The 18,761-nt window shown below is 40.4% G+C and overlaps 1 protein-coding gene across 2 annotated transcripts; it reads left to right on the forward strand.

Moving 5' to 3' along the window:
- Positions 1 to 335: 335 nt before the first annotated feature.
- On the forward strand, positions 336 to 17,288 carry LOC145412780 (thioredoxin-related transmembrane protein 1). 2 transcript variants are annotated; one of them, XM_080282558.1, is made up of 7 exons: positions 360 to 507; positions 6,889 to 7,050; positions 9,766 to 9,922; positions 10,879 to 10,905; positions 13,076 to 13,195; positions 16,071 to 16,151; positions 16,491 to 17,288. In XM_080282558.1, the coding sequence occupies exons 1-7, from the start codon at positions 362 to 364 to the stop codon at positions 16,779 to 16,781; spliced, it is 984 nt and encodes a 327-aa protein (XP_080138684.1). In that variant the 5' UTR covers positions 360 to 361; the 3' UTR covers positions 16,782 to 17,288. The 2 variants fall into 2 exon arrangements, with proteins under 2 accessions (XP_080138685.1, XP_080138684.1); XM_080282559.1 differs by lacking the exon at positions 10,879 to 10,905 and having other exon boundaries at positions 336 to 507.
- The last annotated feature ends 1,473 nt before the right edge of the window (positions 17,289 to 18,761 follow it).

Consider the following 18,761-nt stretch of genomic DNA (forward strand, 5'->3'; position numbering starts at 1 on the left):
CATAGGGTAGTAAAATATTTCTCTGGGTGTTATTATCAGAGGACTCTTGTCTCTACTTTTTCGGTGAACATAGCCTACTAGCATAGTGCCAGAATATGTAAGAATACTGCTTACGTCAGCAATGGTGATGAGGCTAATAAAAGATAATTCAAGATACGTGATTTTCAAATGATGGTTTCTCAACCTGGTGGAATATGAAAGTACTGTGTGCATATCTCTGTCATCTTAACATCACAGTAATCTTTTCCACTCTGTTTTACTAATCTGTCATTATCTGTTCCAGCGCGGTTTCGTAATGTGGCGGGAAGGGGGACCAACCAGGAGTGAGAACGTACTGTTTGGCCACTACGTCACAGGCATCATGGCGGCTGACAGGCGGAGATACACGCTCCTCTTCTTCCTAGTACTTTTTCTCTTTGTTAGTCAATTAGCGGCCAAATCGAGTGTGATAGACCTAAATGAAGACAACTGGCATCAGATGCTCGAAGGAGAATGGATGGTAGAGTTGTGAGTATAAGAGGAGGGCAGCTTCCGGTTATTGTAGTGTCACCAACCTTGCTATGTTCACCCCTGATAGCAGCTTTGTGCACACCCCGCCACTCTTCCTTTGCCATACGCCTTCTTAGCAGCATTTCAGTTGCATTTTTGTATATAGAAATGATGTACGATGCATGTGTTTTTTATTCATACCCCTTGTTCCCCGTGTCACTGTACAGGAGGTAGAAATGGACAGGAAAATCAGGTTTAACGAGTAGTAGAAAATTCCCAATGGTTGTGTGGCGGGTTAAACAAATCATATGAGCCCACCACAGTTTGATACATATATTGGTATTGACCTGGTGGTGCCATGTGGCAGTAGGAAAGTAACAGTGGTACTATGTGGCAAAGGGAAAGTTACAGCAATTTGTTCCCAATTATCAATCACACCTCTTACTATAAATGTTCTGTTACTCCCAGACAACTTTATTCAGTATTATTTCAGAATCACACCCAACTAATGGAGATTGAAATTAATATGTTTGTCATTTCATGCAAATTTAATCAGTTTTTCTTCTATATGCATCCGTTGCAAATGCACTTTGTAGTACCTGCCTAAGTATACAAGTAGTGGGAAAGGGGGTTGTTCAGCTCGTAACCCTGTCCTTTATAGGATCTTCGTCCACACTAAATTAAATTATGTCAAGGTAGATGCAATGAAAGATGGAGATAGAGGCTAGAGACTATCCCTCCCCATCTCCTTTCCATATGTATGAAGAAAAGCATTTGCGATGAATGCTTTTATAAGAGAAAGTGCTTAGAATTGCATAAATTCAACAGTGACCTTATTAATTTCAGTGTCAGTTAGTTGGTTGTATTTCTGAAAATTTACCCTTTATTTGGCTTGGGAGTGCTCTGGCATTGTGTAAGGGTTTAAAAGCATTAGGTGATGATGATGTACTGTAATTTTTTGGGAGGAAACAAATGCTTTATGGTACTTTTAGCAGCAGAAGCACCTTACCAAATCAGTTCTTCCTGATAGTCTGTTATGTTTTTTCGGATTATTTTTTCAATGGTAAATAAATGTTTCTTGCTAAATCTGTTTTCCCCATTGTTTTTAGCTATGGTCCACTGTCACCTCGTTTGATTCGTCAGCATAATGGAGTAAGGGACTGTCCTAACCTGTTTAACTGTACCTAATAATTTAATCTAACCTAAACAATGCTCCATTTGGGAAATTGGGAAACAAAATCTTCTTTTGAGTAGAATGAGTGAGTTTCTTCCATTATGCCAGAAACAAAACAGTTGTAGATATGGCTTAAGGAACATGACATACAGTGAGAAATTTCTCAGCAGGGAAAGGTAATTTACCACACTGAAAATGGTAAGATAAATACAGAAAACAAACTGGAGGGATATGAACTGAACTGGTAAGGTCTTTCTGCTGCTTAAGTAAAGTGCACATTTACTTTGTGTGTGTGTGTGTGTAAGACAATTTTACTCAGTTTAGGAGTGACATGCCATTTCATGATTGTCTCAGATTTTGAAGGCATAAATCTTAAGTTTCATTCTTTGTACAACTGATGTCAGGAATATCATTGCAGTTTTTAGTTAGGCAATTATGTAACTTCAAAGTACATAGTAACGTCTGTTGGGATCCGAAGCTCATTATTTGGTTTGTAAAGTCACTGTTCCAATTCATGTCATTTATCATATTGGAGTGTATTATACTGCCGTCTGCAGTTGTACCCCGGGATTATATATATAGAAATTTTTTTCAGCTTGAGTGACCATTCGTCCAAATGTTCTATCTCTATCTATTGCCAGACGCCTCAATCCCGTTTGGGGTGGCCACAAACAAATCGCCTCCAAGTCGCCCTGTCCCCCGCCATTTCACTACCCTGCTCCCAACTCCCACATCCCTCTCTCATATACCTCTCCACCCCATCCCTCCATCTCATCCTCTGCCTCCCCCTCCCTCTTCCCCCCTCCACCTCACTCACATACACTCTCTTCGTCAGTCTTTCGCCCTCCATCCTCTCCACATGGCCAAACCACCTCAGTGTGTTCCTCATAACGCTTCCTGTCACATCCACATCCACCCCACAACGCTCCTTTATATCCTCATTTGTCAGCCTGTCCCTCCATGTGACTCCACAGGCTCCTCTTAAATAACTCATTTCTACTGCTCTCACTCTTGACTTGTGTCCTTCCAACAACATCCAAGCTTCACTTCCATACGTTAAGAGTTGGTATCACAATACTGTCATGTAGTAACTTTTTCACTTCCATGCTCACTTCCCTGTTTCTTATCACTGCTTTCAAAGAACCAGCAACCTTTTTTCCCTGCTGTACCCTTTCAAGCACTTCACCCTCCAAACCTCCATCACACTACCCAAGTACTTAAACTTACTTACATTTTCTAATTCCTCACCATCCAACCTCGTTGTACATTCACTGACTTCACCTCTCTCAAAGACCATCACTTTACTCTTCCCTACGTTCACCTTTAGATTCCGTTTCTTACACACTCTCCCAAACTCATCCACCAAGCCTTGCAGCTCCCCTTCATCTTCACTCAACAACACAGTATCATCTGCAAACAACAGTACAGGGAGTTTCGAAACACAATCCTCTCTCACCAGGGCCACTCCAACATCCACTACCCTACCTTGTACCTCTTTTATTACCCTATTCATGTACAGATTGAACAACCATGGAGACATGACACATCCCTGTTTCAACCCAACTTTCAAGGAGAAAAATTCACTTAGTTCACCATCCACACGCACTGCAGCCTTCACACCATCGTTCATACTCTTCACAGCATTCAGCAACTTCCCATCTACTCCATATATTCTTAACACTTTCCACAATCCTTGTTTATCCACCCTGTCATATGCTTTCTCCAAATCTATGAAAGCCGCATACAACTTCTTTCCCTTCTCTAGAAACTTTTCCACTAAAGATCTAAGAATGAATATCTGATCTACACAACCTCTTCCCTTCCTAAAGCCTCCCTGTTCTTCTCCAACTAATTTTTCTGTTCTTTCTCTAACTCTGTCAATAAGTATCCTACCATACACATTTCCTATTATACTAAGAAGACAAATGCCCCTATGATTACCACACACTTCTTTTTCCCCTTTTCCTTTGTACAAGGGAATAATTATACCTGACTTCCAATCCTCTGGGACTCTACCTTCCTCCCAGGCCAATCTGCACATCTTCCACATCCATACTACTACTATCTATCCCCCATGCTTCAGCATTTCACCACACACTCCATCAATTCCTGGGGCTTTCCCCGATTTAACTTTCTTCATTGCTTCCACAACTTCTATCCTACTGATTTCTTCCTCTCTTCTCACCTCCCTCCTTCTCCCAGCCATTCCCCAGCCTCTTATACTTGCATTACTTCCATCCTTTATGTTAAACAATTCCTTAGAGTGTTCTCTCCATCTGCTCACTTTTTCTCCCTTCTCCACTAGTAATCTACCATTTTTATCTTTCACTCCCCTGCTAACTTCACTTCCACCCTGTCTTACTCTTTTCACCTCTTTCTAGAACATTTTTCTTACAGTCCCTCCACTTTACACTCAAATTTCTTCCAAATTCCTCATCCACTCTCTTCTTACTCTCTCTTACTAATCTTTTCACCTCTCTCTTTCTTTCTACATATAACTCTTTCTTCCGCCTCTCAACTTCTTCCACGCCCCTATTTCTCATCCTTTCATTGTTATGCTTACTTCTTTTGTGCCACAGCCTGTCTCACCTCTTCAGTCCACCACGCTGTTCCTTGCACCCCCCTCCGTCTTCTCTTCATCCCACACACCACATCACATGCTGCACATATTTCTTCTGTGAATATCCTGCACACACCTTGCACATCCCCCATCTGCTCCAATTCATATTTGCCCGATCGTTCCTCCATTTCTCTCTTATACTCTGCCTTTTTCTCATCCTCTTGTAACCTTTCCACTCTCCTTGCAACTACTCCTTCCTCTTGTCTTTCCCTTCTTCTATTCCTCCATCTTATTTGAATTCTAATTCTGGCCACCACCAAGTAGTGGTCAGAAAGTCCACTTCCCCAACCTCTATAAACTCTTGCATCCATTACACATCTTCGCATCCTTTCATTCACACACTCATAATCAATCATTGCCTTCCTTTCATTCAGTTGACCACCCACCCTTCTCATCACTCGCCATGTATACCTGTGGATCATTTTATGCCTGAAGAGGGTATTGGCTATCACCAGCCCCCTCCCAGCACAAATGTCCACTAACACACTCCCATTCTCACCTATCTCAGCAGGCACACCTCACTCACCAACTATTCCATCCACCTTCACATTCCCAACTTTACCATTCATATCACCGATCAAAAACACTCTCTCATTCCTTCCAAACTTTTCCATGCACACTTCTACATTTGTCCAGAACTCTTCTCTCACTCTTCTAGCACAATCTTGCGTTGGCGCATACACACACACAATCGCCCACATTTGTATTCCAACTTTCAACTTTACCCACACAATCCTTGACCCAACTGATCCATACTGTCTTATGCTCTTCTTCCATCTTTTACTCACAACTATACATACTCCTTCCTTTGCCCTCTCATTCTCACCTACTCCTGCACATATACCCCATCCATACTCCCATTCTCTCACACTTTCTCCTCTCCATTTTGTTTCAGTTATTCCACATACATCCACTTTCGCACCTTCAAGCACCTGGACAATCTCTCTCTTTCACCTCATCATTCGCTCCCCTTACATTCCACGTCTAAATGTTAATGATGGTAATCTTTCCTTTTTATTAATTAAATCGATATCCCATAAGGAGACACAGGACCACATCTAAAAAATTATTTTCAAAAATTTACCAACCTTTGAATTGATTCAGTGAGTTTGCAAAGGTGTACAGAAGTTCATTTTTGAGTATGAAGAAGATCCACCATTACACAAGGAAAATACTTTATGATTACATGGGTGAGGGGAAGTTTGGTTATGTTAGCAGAAAATTGGTTAGGTTAGCATAAAATTGGTTAGACTAAGATAAATAAGATTGGGTCAAGTTACAAAAATTTCTTACCATTGGATAAACAGGCACTGATAAGGTAATTTAGTTAAAAAGTGGTGTTCTATGATGGCATCCGCCTGTCTTCATTCTCCATAAGATGGCGTCTGTAAACGAACGCTGCTTTTTTTAAACGTTTTTCACTACTTTTAAAGGAAATAAGAAATATTGAAACTTGAAAATGGTGTCAGCATATACTTAAAGAATCCCATGAAGAGCTAAAGTAATGAAGAAAACTGCAAAATAGTAATCTGTCTCCATAAGGATTACCTTTCATGAGGATTACCATTAAATAATATCTACCTATACTGTATATATAAAGGTAAGGTGTCTGTTTTTTAATGCAATACTGGTAACAAAGGAACTGATATGTCATCATTGTACAGTACCAATTTACATTTAGATTGTTTTTTTCAGTTTTTCCTATATTTTTAGACAATTTTTCCCGTTTAGACTATTGACTTTTTTTTTCTGTTTTGTAAATGCTTGCATAAGCCCAGCTTTCATATGGGTAATGGTGGAGACTTAACTGATGCCCACTCATATTCAATCTGCCTTTGACCGAGCCAAAGCATAACCTTACCAAATTTACTGGAATGCATATTTCATCTTGGTTGCTAGCAAGTTCATGGTCAGGATTTAGGGCCCTCCATCACAGTGTAAGAGAGTCAGACAAAAATAAACTGGAAATAAAGTAGGAAAACTGCACTGGTACTGCCAGAAAACAACATCTGTATTGAAAAAAGAATGCGAAGCTGAAAGTACAGTAGTTGGTTTAGTATTTTAAACTAAAGGGCTGGAATACCAGTAAACTGAATGATAATCATTAGTTTTGATTTTTCTTCATGTTTTTATTGTTTGATTATTTCCAGGGATGTACTGCTATGTAGCTGTACAAGCAAAATATTTAGTTGATAGGTTATAAGATTTTTGCGCATGTCATTTTGTAAAACTGAAAGGTTGCTGTAGTATATGAACTGAACTTCGTGTGGTGGGTAATTTGTTACCATATGACTGAATAAATGTGATCATGATACGGTACTGCATTGTACTAAAGGAAGAATTTTGCGGCATTCATATTGAAAATTGCATATTATGAATTCAGTTTTTTTAAAGGTGTGTGATTCATGTGACTGCATATGCATTGCATTGCTAACATGGCAATGTAATGCACTAATGGGAAAATGATATCCGCACTGAAAGGTGTGTTTACAGAATTGTACATTAAAATTTGTTTAGCAGATATAATTCTTGTGTTTGAACAGTTCACAGTACTGAAATAAACATGCATAACACACTAACTGTATTACACCCTTTTTCTCTTCAGCTTTGCTCCATGGTGCCCAGCATGCAAGGCCCTCAAGCCAATCTGGGAGGACTTTGCCAGCTGGAGTGATGACTTGGGTATCTCCGTGGGGGCTGTTGATGTCACTTCTTCCCCAGGACTCTCCGGGCGATTCATGGTCACCGCTTTGCCCACAATATACCAGTAAGTTTTTTTCTTGGCGAGTGATGAGAAGGGTGGGTGGTGAACTGAATGAAAGGAAGGCAATGATTGATAATGTATGGTGGATGAAAGGATGCAAAGATGCGTAATGGGTGCAAGAGCTTATAGAGGTTTGGGGAGTGGATTTTCTGACCACTACTTGGTGATGGCCAGAATCAAGATCCAAATAAGATGGAGAAATAGAAGAGGGGAAGGACGGGAAGAAGGAGTATTTACAAGGAGAGTGGAAAGGTTACAAGAGGATGAGAAAAAGGCAGAATATAAGAGAGAAGTGGAGGAACAATTGGGCAAATATGAATTGGAGCAGATGGGGGATGTGGAAGGTGTGTGCAGGATATTCACAGAAGAAATATGTGCAGCATGTGATGTGGTGTGTGGGATGAAGAGAAGACGGAGAGGGGTGCAAGGAACAGCGTGGTGGAATGAAGAGGTGAGACAGGCTGTGGCACAAAAGAAGAAAGCATAACAATGAATGGATGAGAAATAGGGGTGTGGAAGAAGTTGAGAGGCGGAAGAGAGAGTTATATGTAGAAAGAGAGAGGTGAAAAGATTAGTAAGAGAGAGTAAGAAGAGAGTGGATGAGGAATTCGGAAGGAAATTGAGTGTAAAGTGGAGGGACTGTAAGTAAATGTTCTGGAAAGAGGTGAAGAGAGTAAGACAGGGCAGAAGTGAAGTTAGCAGGGGAGTGAAAGATAAAAATGGTAGGTTACTAGTGGAGAAGGAAGAAAAAGTGAGCAGATAGAGAGAACACTTTAAGGAATTGTTGAACATAGAGGATGAAAGTAATGCGAGTATAAATGGCTGGGGAATGGCTGGGAGAAGGGAGGTGAAAAGACAGGAAGAAATCAGTAGGATAGAAGTTGTGGAAGCAATGAAGAAAGTTAAATCGGGGAAAGCCCCAGGAATTGATGGAGTGTGTGGTGAAATGCTGAAGCATGGGGGATAGATAGTAGTAGAATGGATGTGGAAGATGTGCAAATTGGCCTGGGAGGAAGGTAGAGTCCCAGAGGATTGGAAGTCAGGTATAAATGTTCCCTTTACAAAGGAAAAGGGGAAAAAGAAGTGTGTGGTAATCATAGGGGCATTTGTCTTCTTAGTATAATAGGAAAAGTGTATGGTAGGATACTTATTGACAGAGTTAGAGAAAGAACAGAGGAATTAGTTGGAGAAGAACAGGGAGGCTTTAGGAAGGGAAGAGGTTGTGTAGATCAGATATTCATTCTTAGATCTTTAGTGGAAAAGTTTCTAGAGAAGAGAAAGAAGTATGCGGCATTCATGGAGTTGGAGAAAGCATATGACAGGGTAGATAGCCAAGGATTGTGGAAAGCAATAAGAATATATGGAGTAGATGGGAAGTTGTTGAATGCTGTGAAGAGTATGTACGATGGTGCTAAGGCTACAGTGCGTGTGGATGGTGAACTGAGTGAATTTTTCTCTTTGAAGGTTGGGTTGAAACAGGGATGTGACATGTCTCTATGGTTGTTCAATCTGTACATGGCTGGGGTAATAAAAGAGGTACAAGGTAAGGTAGTGGATGTTGGAGTGGCCCTGGTGAGAGAGGATAGTGTTTGGAAACTCCCTGTACTGTTGCAGATGATACTGTGTTCTTGTGTGACGACGAAGGGAAGCTGCAAGGCTTGGTGGATGAGTTTGGGAGAGTGTGTAAGAAACAGTCTAAAGGTGAATGTAGGGAAGAGTAAAGTGATGGTCTTTGAGAGAGGTGAAGTCAGTGAATGTACAGTGAGGTTGGATGGTGAGGAATTGGAAAATGTGAGTACGTTTAAGTACATTACTTGGGTTGTGTGATGAGTAGGGATGGAGGTTTGGAGGGTGAAGTGCTTGAAAGGGTACAGCAGGGAAGAAAGGTTGCTGGTTCCTTGAAAGCAGTGCTAAGAAACAGGGAAGTGAGCATGGAAGTGAAAAAGTTACTACATGACAGTATTGTGATACCAACTCTAACGTGTGGAAGTGAAGCTTGGACGTTGTTGGAAGGACACAAGTCAAGAGTGAGAGCAGTGGAAATGAGTTTTGTAAGAGGAGCCTGTGGAGTCACATGGAGAGACAGGCTGACAAATGAGGATATACAGGAGCGTTGTGGTGTGGATGTGGATGTGATAGGAAGCGTTAGGAGGAATACACTGAGGTGGTTTGGCCATGTGGAGAGGATGAAGGGTGAAAGACTAACGAAGAGAGTGTGTGAGCGAGGTGGAGGGAGGGAGGGGGAGGCCTAGGATGAGGTAGTGGGATGGGGTGGAGAGGTATATGAGAGAGGGAGGTGTGAGATGGGAACAGGGCAGTGAAATGGTGAGGGACAGGGTGACGTGGAGGTGATTTGTTTGTGGCCACCCAATAAGGGATTGAGGCATCTGGCAATAGATAGATAGATAGAATTTTTTAAAAATACAGTACCTCATGATTTGCTGTGAGAGAAGTGCAGGTTGGATTATTATGAATTATTCTAGTTCAGCCAGGATAAGACCTTTCAGTATGGTGATTTTTTTATTTAATTACTGCCATCATTTTATATCATAGAACCGTGAAATATTCGAGCAGATGGGAGGGGTCTTTAAAAATGTGCGGTAAATGTTTCCGCCCAGCTTCAGCCAGAAATGTTGTATGTTATCAAAAAAAATAAATCAATAAATAAAAAAAATCCAGCTGTGAGTGTTAATCCTTTTATGTATTATTTTGCGTTAGTGTGAAAGATGGAGTGTTCCGGCAGTATAGAGGATCACGAGACAAGGATGAGTTCATGAGCTTTGTGGAGGAGAAGCGCTGGGAGGAGGTGGAGGTTGTGCCAGCATGGAAGTCTCCTGGCTCTCTGCAGATGTCCATAGTGGCTCAGTTCTTCAAGGTACTGTGAAATTAATATTGGGTTCCTTCAAAGTACTGCCATGATCATAGGCTGGGCACTTGTCCATTAATTATCTGGACTAGGCCTCTACACCTTGCAAAGGTTAAAAGTGTATGGGACTTTTTTTTTTTTTTTTTTTCTTTAATAGGGGTACTTCAAGTTATAACTGATGTGTAAAGTATGGTACTGGTACATCAGTGAAATGCGTACAACTTTCGTAATTGTGATTCAAGTGGCATTAAGGACATGCTAAGGTTATACAGTACAGGATATTAAAATGAGACCAAGTAAAGCTATTATTATTTTTGGATCCCCGTACAATATTTAGGTTTATAGTATTCTCCAGCTGTTAGTTCAGATTAGTGTCAGTATTCACACAGGATTAAACAATAAATGCTGCAGCTCAAAGCTGCTACAGTATTTGCATTATAAATTTGTAGAACATTGTTCACTTGTAAGGTTGTAGCCAGTGTCGGTGTTTTAAGATTTTGTTTGACGCAGGTCAGTATTGTATAATTTACTTTCATGTTTTAGATTAGCCTGCTTTAAAAGGATGTTGTCCACAAGCAAGATATGTACATATACTGTACTGAACATTTTCACTAGGTGATGTTTATAATTTATTCCTGCTAGCAAAGACTTATGTAACTAATATTTTTTTCAACAGGAGAGGTTGGGTGGAACTTTCTTGTACCCTTTCAGTGGGAAAGATCCTTTGTAGGTTTAAGCCAGTAGTCTGGTGGTAGCAAGAGTAAATTACTGAAATCGGGTTCAAGGAGTTAAGTGTTTCAGTGTGTTTGGAGCTTTCCATTCACGGTTGAGGTATGAATTATGGATATTCCTTATTTCTCTAATCACTTAGCCCTTATTTCTGTTTAATAGTCTTGTTGTGAATCATATTATCACTGAAGGCTCCTTTAAAAATGCTCTCTCCTTTTTCTGTATCCAATGAAAAGGTAAGAATTAAGCAGATGTACAATTGGGTGAGTGATAAGCTCTTGTATATTTACCACCTCTGCAGTGAAGTAGCACGGACACCTTACAGTACTTGTTAAAGATGCATGTTTCCACTGTACCATTAAAAAATTTTTATCACTGGGAAATATGTAACATATATTTGTGTGTGTATGTGTAATGTCTTTCTGTTTAGCAGTTGGAATGCACTACTAAAGACAGTAGCTAAGTACGTGAATAATTGTCAAGCAGTTTTAACCTGTTTAATGAGTATAGATTTGTAACAATCATGAGAATCGTACAAGGAGCGTTTATCATCCCCCTCCCCCATTTTCGTCGGTGGAGTGTTAATTTTGATAACTTATGCAGTAGGCCCTTTATATAGCACAAAATAGAACTACCATGCAAGTTCAAGAGCATTGTATACATCTTTATATTTAAATGGGATGAATGAGAATGAGACAGCAGCATAAATCGGTATTATAGTGATCCAGTTTCTGTATGTTTGTTGGTTTGTTTGTTACTGAAACACAACAAAAACGGTGCAGCGTAGTGCAATTTTTGTTAGAGGAAGGTACTGTTAAAATTCTCAAACTTCAGAATAAAACAATTTTCAGTCCGATTGGGCCAGCCATTCCCGAGTTATGACCCAGTTCTGGCCTTTTGACATTGAGCGGAGGCCACTGAGGGCAGCCTTTAAACGTAATGAATACGAAATGTTAGAGTATTTACGTTAATATAGTTTCCCTTCAGTACGGTCCTCCAGTGTCCTGCACCCATGTGGTGCCAGTGAGTGTTTATGCAGATACGCACTTGGGCAGTGCCAACCTGCCTGTTTTGTGTTACATAGCTAGTTTCTTTTGTTGATGCTACGTAGCCTTGTCTGTGCATCTCACTGTCAGTTTTAATAAATAACAAATTATTCTTAATGCATGGAGCTGCTCGTGACGAAAATATTAAAATTTACCGGCACACACACACTTCCCTCCACCCCTCACCCACAACGTTTAGAGAACATTATGGTCATTGAGATTAAATATTGCTGGACTCTTAAGACATCTTGAAATGATGAGGGAGAGGAGTAACTTCCACACATGGCTTCACTATACTAGAATATAAGCAAGCAGTCACGAATGCATGTAGTTAGTTGTATCCTGGGATATGCTAAGGTGACTAAACCTTTAGAAACTTTGATGGCCACCTGAGTAACTTAGTGGAAAACAAAGGTATTGATGCCTTGTCAGTATAGGGTACTTTACTTTTCTCAGACTTCCACCATGAAATATGGGTATTTTAGTTAACTGTGCAGTATAATGAAAGATGTATTTTTTTTTTTTTTTTTCTAATACCATTTTTAGTTGTTTTGCTTGTTTTCTGCATCCTTAGGTGGGGAAAAAAGAAGTTAGGGTTATGATGGTGATGGAAGTGATGCCCTGGTCATGAGAAAGTTAACATACCCAGTACAGTACTGTATATGCCCTTGGGCTCTTACAACTCCTTCTGGTGAATTTAACATTAAAGATAAGTTGCTTGTCTTGAGAGAGTCAGTGGCAACAATACTGTCTTAACATTCAAGCCCTGATAGTCACAGAGATAAGTAAAACATAAAGTTCATGTTAATAAAGCACTGTGTGTGAGGAGAGTAATGCTGCATGGTAGTTAAATGTGGCCAGTAAAGGAGTAGGATATTTGTAGGCTTAGACAGAGATGGGAATGATCAGATGGATTTAGAATGGATCCTTGATTGACAGGCATGGGGGATATTAGGACTACAAATGAAGAGTTGAGAGGAGGGGACTTCAATATGTTGTGAAAAGGGGTAAATGAAAATGGTCTAGGCATGTGGGGATAGCAGCTGGATGTAGAGGGTGAGGGGTGTGAATGCTGAGGATAGAGTTGCAAGAGGCAAACTGAAAGACTTGGGATGAGGCCGTAGTGTATGATCTCAGGGATAAGGGACTGTATAAAGTGGCTGCTGGAAATTGAGCAACATGGAAAGCACCATTAGATGACCAATGCCAGCTCATGTGAACTTATTAGTCTGTATAAACAGAGCAAATTGTACTGCAATTATCATGATTTTGAAAGAGAATGGTGGCAGTGTTAATCTTACCTGAATTAACTGACTTAACTTTAACCAGAATATACAGTGATATTAGAGTTGTCCAAGTTATGAGAGAGTTTACGTTCTACACACAGCTGTCAATGGTGCTGCGTTCAGTGCATTCTGTACTAGTGGAGGACTATGGACTGCCAACCTGGGGATCTTACTTGGTATTTGCTCTGGCCACCATCTTGGTTGGTGCTCTTCTTGGACTGGTAAGTTTGGTTGTGTTCATATTTTGTTCAGTTTATATTGTTACTGCAGTTGATATAATATCAATTTTTTCAGTTACTGCAGTTTATTGAATGACACCTAATTTTGTTTTTGGTATACCTCTTTAGTGTTTGTTGCTCATCTTGGACAGGAATTTGGATTATATATATTTTGTCCGTGGTAGGTGGAGGCGCTAACCATCTACTCACTTGATGTAGTGCTGCTATCAGGTGCCTGCCCTTTCCTCTCTTGCTTCCTTCTTTCCTTTCTTCCTCTTCCATCTTTCTTTCCTTCATTCTTTCCTCTTCTTTCTGCCTACAGGTGACTACACTCCCTCTTCCATTGTAATTCCTTCATTCTTTCCTCTTTTTTCTATCTGTGGGTGACTGTACACTGAATGACAAGCCAGATGGTTTCCTGTACACCAGGAAACCATTTACTATGCTGGGTGGTAAGCATATAACCAAACTATGGCACTTGGTGGTTTAGTGGGTAACTAAGGCTCTCAAATCGGATTGAGCCTGTGTAGAGTTATATCCAAGGGGTGGTTGGGGTTTATTGCTCACATAATGCTACTCAGGGATGAGTGAGGCTGGTCACTCTCATCTTATACGTCAGGACCAACTTGCCTAGCCCTGGGCTCCTACACTCTGCATGGGGCAACACTGGATTAGATGATGAGTGAATGAAATGTTCATTGTTTAGTCACCGCAGGTTATTTGGTATGAGAGGCCACATTTCATATATGCTTTAATTTTTGTTTTCACTTTACTTAGTCATTGTACTTTATTTGGTATGATAGGCCACATTTCATTCATGCTTTGTCTGTACCTTTTGTTTTCACTGTGCAGCATATTTAATGTGAGCGCCCTCATTTCATATCTGCTTGAATCTTTGTTTTCACTTTATTTAGTCTATCTTTCTATTGCTAGACTCCTTAATCCTGTAAGGAGAGTCCACAAACAAATTGCATCCATGTCATCCAGTCCCCTGCCATTTCACTGCCCTCTCCCCAGCTCACACCCCTCTCTCTCATATACCTCTCCACTCTATCCCTTCATCTCCTCCTCAGCCTCCTCCTCCCTCTTCCCCTCTCCCCCCTTCACCTCACTCATACACTCTTCATTAGTCCCTTGCCCTCCATTCTCTCCACATGGCCAAACCACCTCATTTTATTTCTCCTAATGCTTTCTGTCACATCCACATGCTCACCAGTGCTACATCACTTCCTCATTTGTCAGTCTATCTCTCCATGTAACTCCACATTCTCCTCTCATATAACTCATTTCCATTGCTCTCACTCTTGACTTGCGTCCTTCCAACAAGGGCCAAGCTTCACTTCCATTCATTAGAGTTAGTATCACAGTACAACCATGCAGCGACTTTTTTACTTCCATGCTCACTTCCTATTTCTTACTGCTGCTTTCAAGGAACCAGCAACCCTGTTGTACCCTTTCAAGCACTGCATTGTCCAAGCTTCCATCTTTACTCATCACATTACCCAAGTACTTAAGTACACTCACATTTTCCATATCCTCATCATCCAACCTCACTCTGCATTCAGTGACTTCATTTCTCTTGAAGACAGTAACTTTAATCTTCCCTACATTCACCTTTAGATTCCGTTTCTTACACACTCTCCCAAACTCATTCACCAAGCCCTGCAGCTCTCCTTTGTCTTCACTTAACAATACAATATCATCTGCAAACAATGGTACAGGACATTTCCAAATGCTGCCGTCTGTCATTAAGGCCACTCCAACATCCACTGCTTTACCCTATACCTCTTTTATAACCCCAGTTGCATACAGATTGAACAACCATGGAGACATGGCACATCCCTGTTTCAGTTCAACATTCAGGTAGAAAAATTCACTCAATTCTCTCTCCAAGCGCACTGCAGCCTTAGCACCCTCATACGTACTCTTCAATGCCTTCAGCAACTTCCCTTTTACTCCATTTATTCTTAATATTTTCCGCATTCATTGTCTATCCACTCTGTCATATGCTTTCTCCAAATCCATGACAGCCTCATGCAACTTCTTTCTTTTCTCTAGAAATGTTTCCAATAAAAACCTAAGGATGAATACCTGATCTACACAGCGTCTCCCCTTTCTGAAAACCTCTCTGTTCTTCTCCAATTGATTCCTCTTTTATTTCCCTAACTCTGTCAGTAAGTATCCTACCATCTGCTATTCCTGTTACACTCAGGAGACAAATGCCTTAATGATTTATTTGGTCACTGCACTTTGTTTGGTATAATAGGCCTCAGTTCATGCTTGCTTTTTGTCTACATTCTGTTTTCACTGTGAAGTCATTCAGTGTAGTAGGCTGCATTTCATTTTGCATATTAGTTTTTGTCTTGCAGTGGACTTTTATTTGCTGTTTTCATGGAGCTTTTACTTTTTCTTTTTTTTTAGGTAAAGTACTTTGTCCTAGGAGGGGGTGTGGTGGTAAAGTGAACTTCATTTATCTTTTAACACAAATTATTTATATTCTTTTCTGGTCTCTCTCTCTCTCTCTCTCTCTCTCTCTCTCTCTCTCTCTCTCTCTCTCTCTCTCTCTCTCTCTCAACGTTTACAGCAACTAATGTATTGAAATTGTGAGTTCTTTTACAGAATGAAATTTATTCACATTTTTCATGTCATGTGAAAGTAGTTAGTGTAAGTAAAATGTAGTATTGAAAATTTATTCATATGTGAGGATAGAGATTGTGGGCATTATCATTGTGATTGTTTCCAGAACCTCACTATTGCAATAGCAGAATGGATGGTTGTAGTTACTTAACAGGCAAAGATATGGGTTAAGCTAAATTTGCCTAACAGTTTCCTTTGTGACTGAAGAGTTGTTTTAACCAAGTCATGCTTTCCTTTTCAGATTTTAGTCTGTATCATTGACTTTGTGTTCCCTCCCAAGGCTCCTGGTCCAAGTCCAATCCGTCTTAAAGTTGATGATGATGTAAGTGTATTTATTTTCTTGATAGTAGTATCCAACTGTAGACTCAATGATATGTTGAAATAGGAAGTACAAAATTGTTTTAGGTGGGTGTTGTACTGTTAAATGCCGTTATTTGCTGTCAGAGTGAATATTTGTGACTGGATATCTGTCATCTCAGATATGATACTGTCAAGTGTGTATGTAGTAATGAGCTTGGATGGTGGAGGAATGCTATCTGGTGAACTCATTAGACCTGTGTTACATGAAAAACAGGTAAAACTGAAGCTCTTAAAGAAAATGATAAACATTAGCAGTTAAGTGTGGCATTGTACCAAAATATCTTGACCATGATATTTTCAGGAGGAAGACTTAGTGGAAAGCTCAGAAGCTGTATCAGAGAACAACATCAAAGAAGATGTGGGGAAAGCTGAGACTGCCAAAAAAAGTGACAATGAAGGAGAGGAGGAGGAGGAAGAAGAAGAGGGAGGTGAGGAGGAGGAGGAGGCAGCGGCAGGAAGTGGCGGAGAAGGGAAGGAGGATTCCCAGGCTGAGGAAGAAGAGGAGGAGGAGAAGGAGAAAAAGGAAGTTGCTGAGAGTGAAGACACAAAGAGCTCCCCAGGAGTAAGACGGAGACGGCCCAGGAAAGACTAGCCTAATGGATGATGAGGGAGGTGAATGTAGAGTAGAGGGTCACCTAATTATGGGGTCCTTAGGGTGGTGTTCTCACAGCTAAGGAGGCTCTCTGCTGCCCATAATATACCTTACTATTCTCATCTGTGTTATTTGTGGCCTTGTAATGCCAGCATAGTAAATAACTTACAGGTGATTATTAATTTATCATGTGCAGAAATAAAAGGTAAGGAGGAGGCACTAGGGAGCCTTCTTAACAGACAGGAATACAAGCCTTAGTGTGGTGCATCTATTGGCTTTCATCACGGCCTTTAACCCCTTCAGCCCAAGGACATCTTGAACGTGTTATCCTTGCAATCTCCTGATGATTTTCTACAGCATAGGAATAATCTTTCTGATGGGAGGTTGTATACAGCATTAATCCTCTGAGTCTGGGCTTGCCTTCAGTCTGTTTATTCTTGCCATTCCCTAACTATTTTATTCAGCTGCAGACACATTTGTCAAAATGAAGGGGTAGGATATAGCGTTAATAAACCCTTCAATACCAAATTCCATTCCTAAGTAGAATAAAATTCTCACTCCACCAGGAATTAAAAGCAACAAGGACATCACCCAGATTCATTATATTAAAATTGTCAGCCTGAGAGGCCTTTCTTGAGTAAACCCATCTGGTATCAGCAAGAACAGATTAAACTGGACATCACTTTGATTCTTACTGGTAAACCTCTTGAAATCAGTGATGTATTTCCATGTTCTATTCTTGCAACCATCAGATGATTTTATTCAACTTGGACAGACCCCTAGTAGTGGAAGGGTTAATGGAGGCTGTATGTAACTCTCAGCTTCAGATAGCCTCTCAAAGCTGAATCAAAATGTTTAGTAGTCGCAAGAATAGCAGAAATTATACGTCAAGGGATTGAATGGGCTAACCTCTTCATCCTGACACTGTCTTGTACTTTAGTGTAGCTGACTCCAGATTATATTGTTCTGTTTGGAAGAGGCTTTTTGGAACTGCAGGGGTTAATTATAGCCTTTACAGACCCCATCAGTACAAAAGGTTTTACCTAACTTGACTAATTGTTTGGAGGTAGCAAGAATTAAAATAATGTCACCATAGTGACAGGGTAAAGCAACTTCATACAGACTGCAGGTTTATGTTGCAAGGAACCAGTTGTCTATGATTATTATTATTACAGCATATTCAATATATCCACATATATATGGCTGATGATGTTCTTTAAATACCTGGATGAACAGGGTTTGATAACCTTTCAAGCGTGTATGGCCATGCCGTTAAAACTGAGGTGGTATGAACACACCTCCAGTTTCATACAATACTTGCTGGGAAAGAAGAATTTATGGTAGAACATGCCTGACCTTTTTTGTATTATTTCAGGTGGTGTGATGCAGGCTAATCACATGCAAAGGCTACAGGTGTTCCATAAATGACCATAAAAAGTTAGGGACTCCCTTTAATGCTCTTGGTTTTAATATTGTGGCCATTTCTTTTAACTTTATCATATTGCTGGTATTATCATACATGTAGGCAACAGAAGTCATGCTAACTGGAGTAAGACTTTGGGTCATATTCTGAGTGGCTCTGGAGATTTCGTAACATCTATTCTCGTGATTTTATATCTCACATTATATCTCAGTGACTTTAAAGCTGAATATGTTGATAGTTGAAACAATGACGCTAAATATAAAATCACCAAGAAAGAGTACTGGCGAAGCCTCCCCTGGCACCTCTATCACAGATACTTCAGTTAGAGTGGCAGGCAAGCTTATTTTGCTCATTAATGTTAGGTATCAGACAGCCTTGCCATATTTTTGCCTACAGGAGTGTGAACGTATTGGTGACAGCTTGATCCCCCCCGCCCCCCCTTCTGGTGCACCATTTTTGAGGCTGCTCTTCCACTTCTATTTGTTAGTGATTCTGTAATGTAACCCCTTCAGTGTGGTGATGTCTTTATCTTATTCTTGCTGCATTGGACACTTTTC

The sequence above is a fragment of the Coenobita brevimanus genome, chromosome 94 (genome assembly GCF_032717465.1).
Source record: "Coenobita brevimanus isolate Jiangsu-jjx chromosome 94, ASM3271746v2, whole genome shotgun sequence".
Taxonomy (NCBI): domain Eukaryota; kingdom Metazoa; phylum Arthropoda; class Malacostraca; order Decapoda; family Coenobitidae; genus Coenobita; species Coenobita brevimanus.

What these genes read in the sequence shown, in the direction of transcription:
- LOC145412780 (XM_080282558.1), top strand. Translation starts at nt 362, where the DNA reads ATGGCGGCTGACAGGCGGAGATACACGCTCCTCTTCTTCCTAGTACTT. An exon ending in TTAAGCAGATGTACAATTGG is followed by an intron (nt 10,906 to 13,075) that starts GTGAGTGATAAG and finishes TTCTACACACAG; the next exon opens with CTGTCAATGGTGCTGCGTTC. An exon ending in TTGGTGCTCTTCTTGGACTG is followed by an intron (nt 13,196 to 16,070) that starts GTAAGTTTGGTT and finishes TTTCCTTTTCAG; the next exon opens with ATTTTAGTCTGTATCATTGA.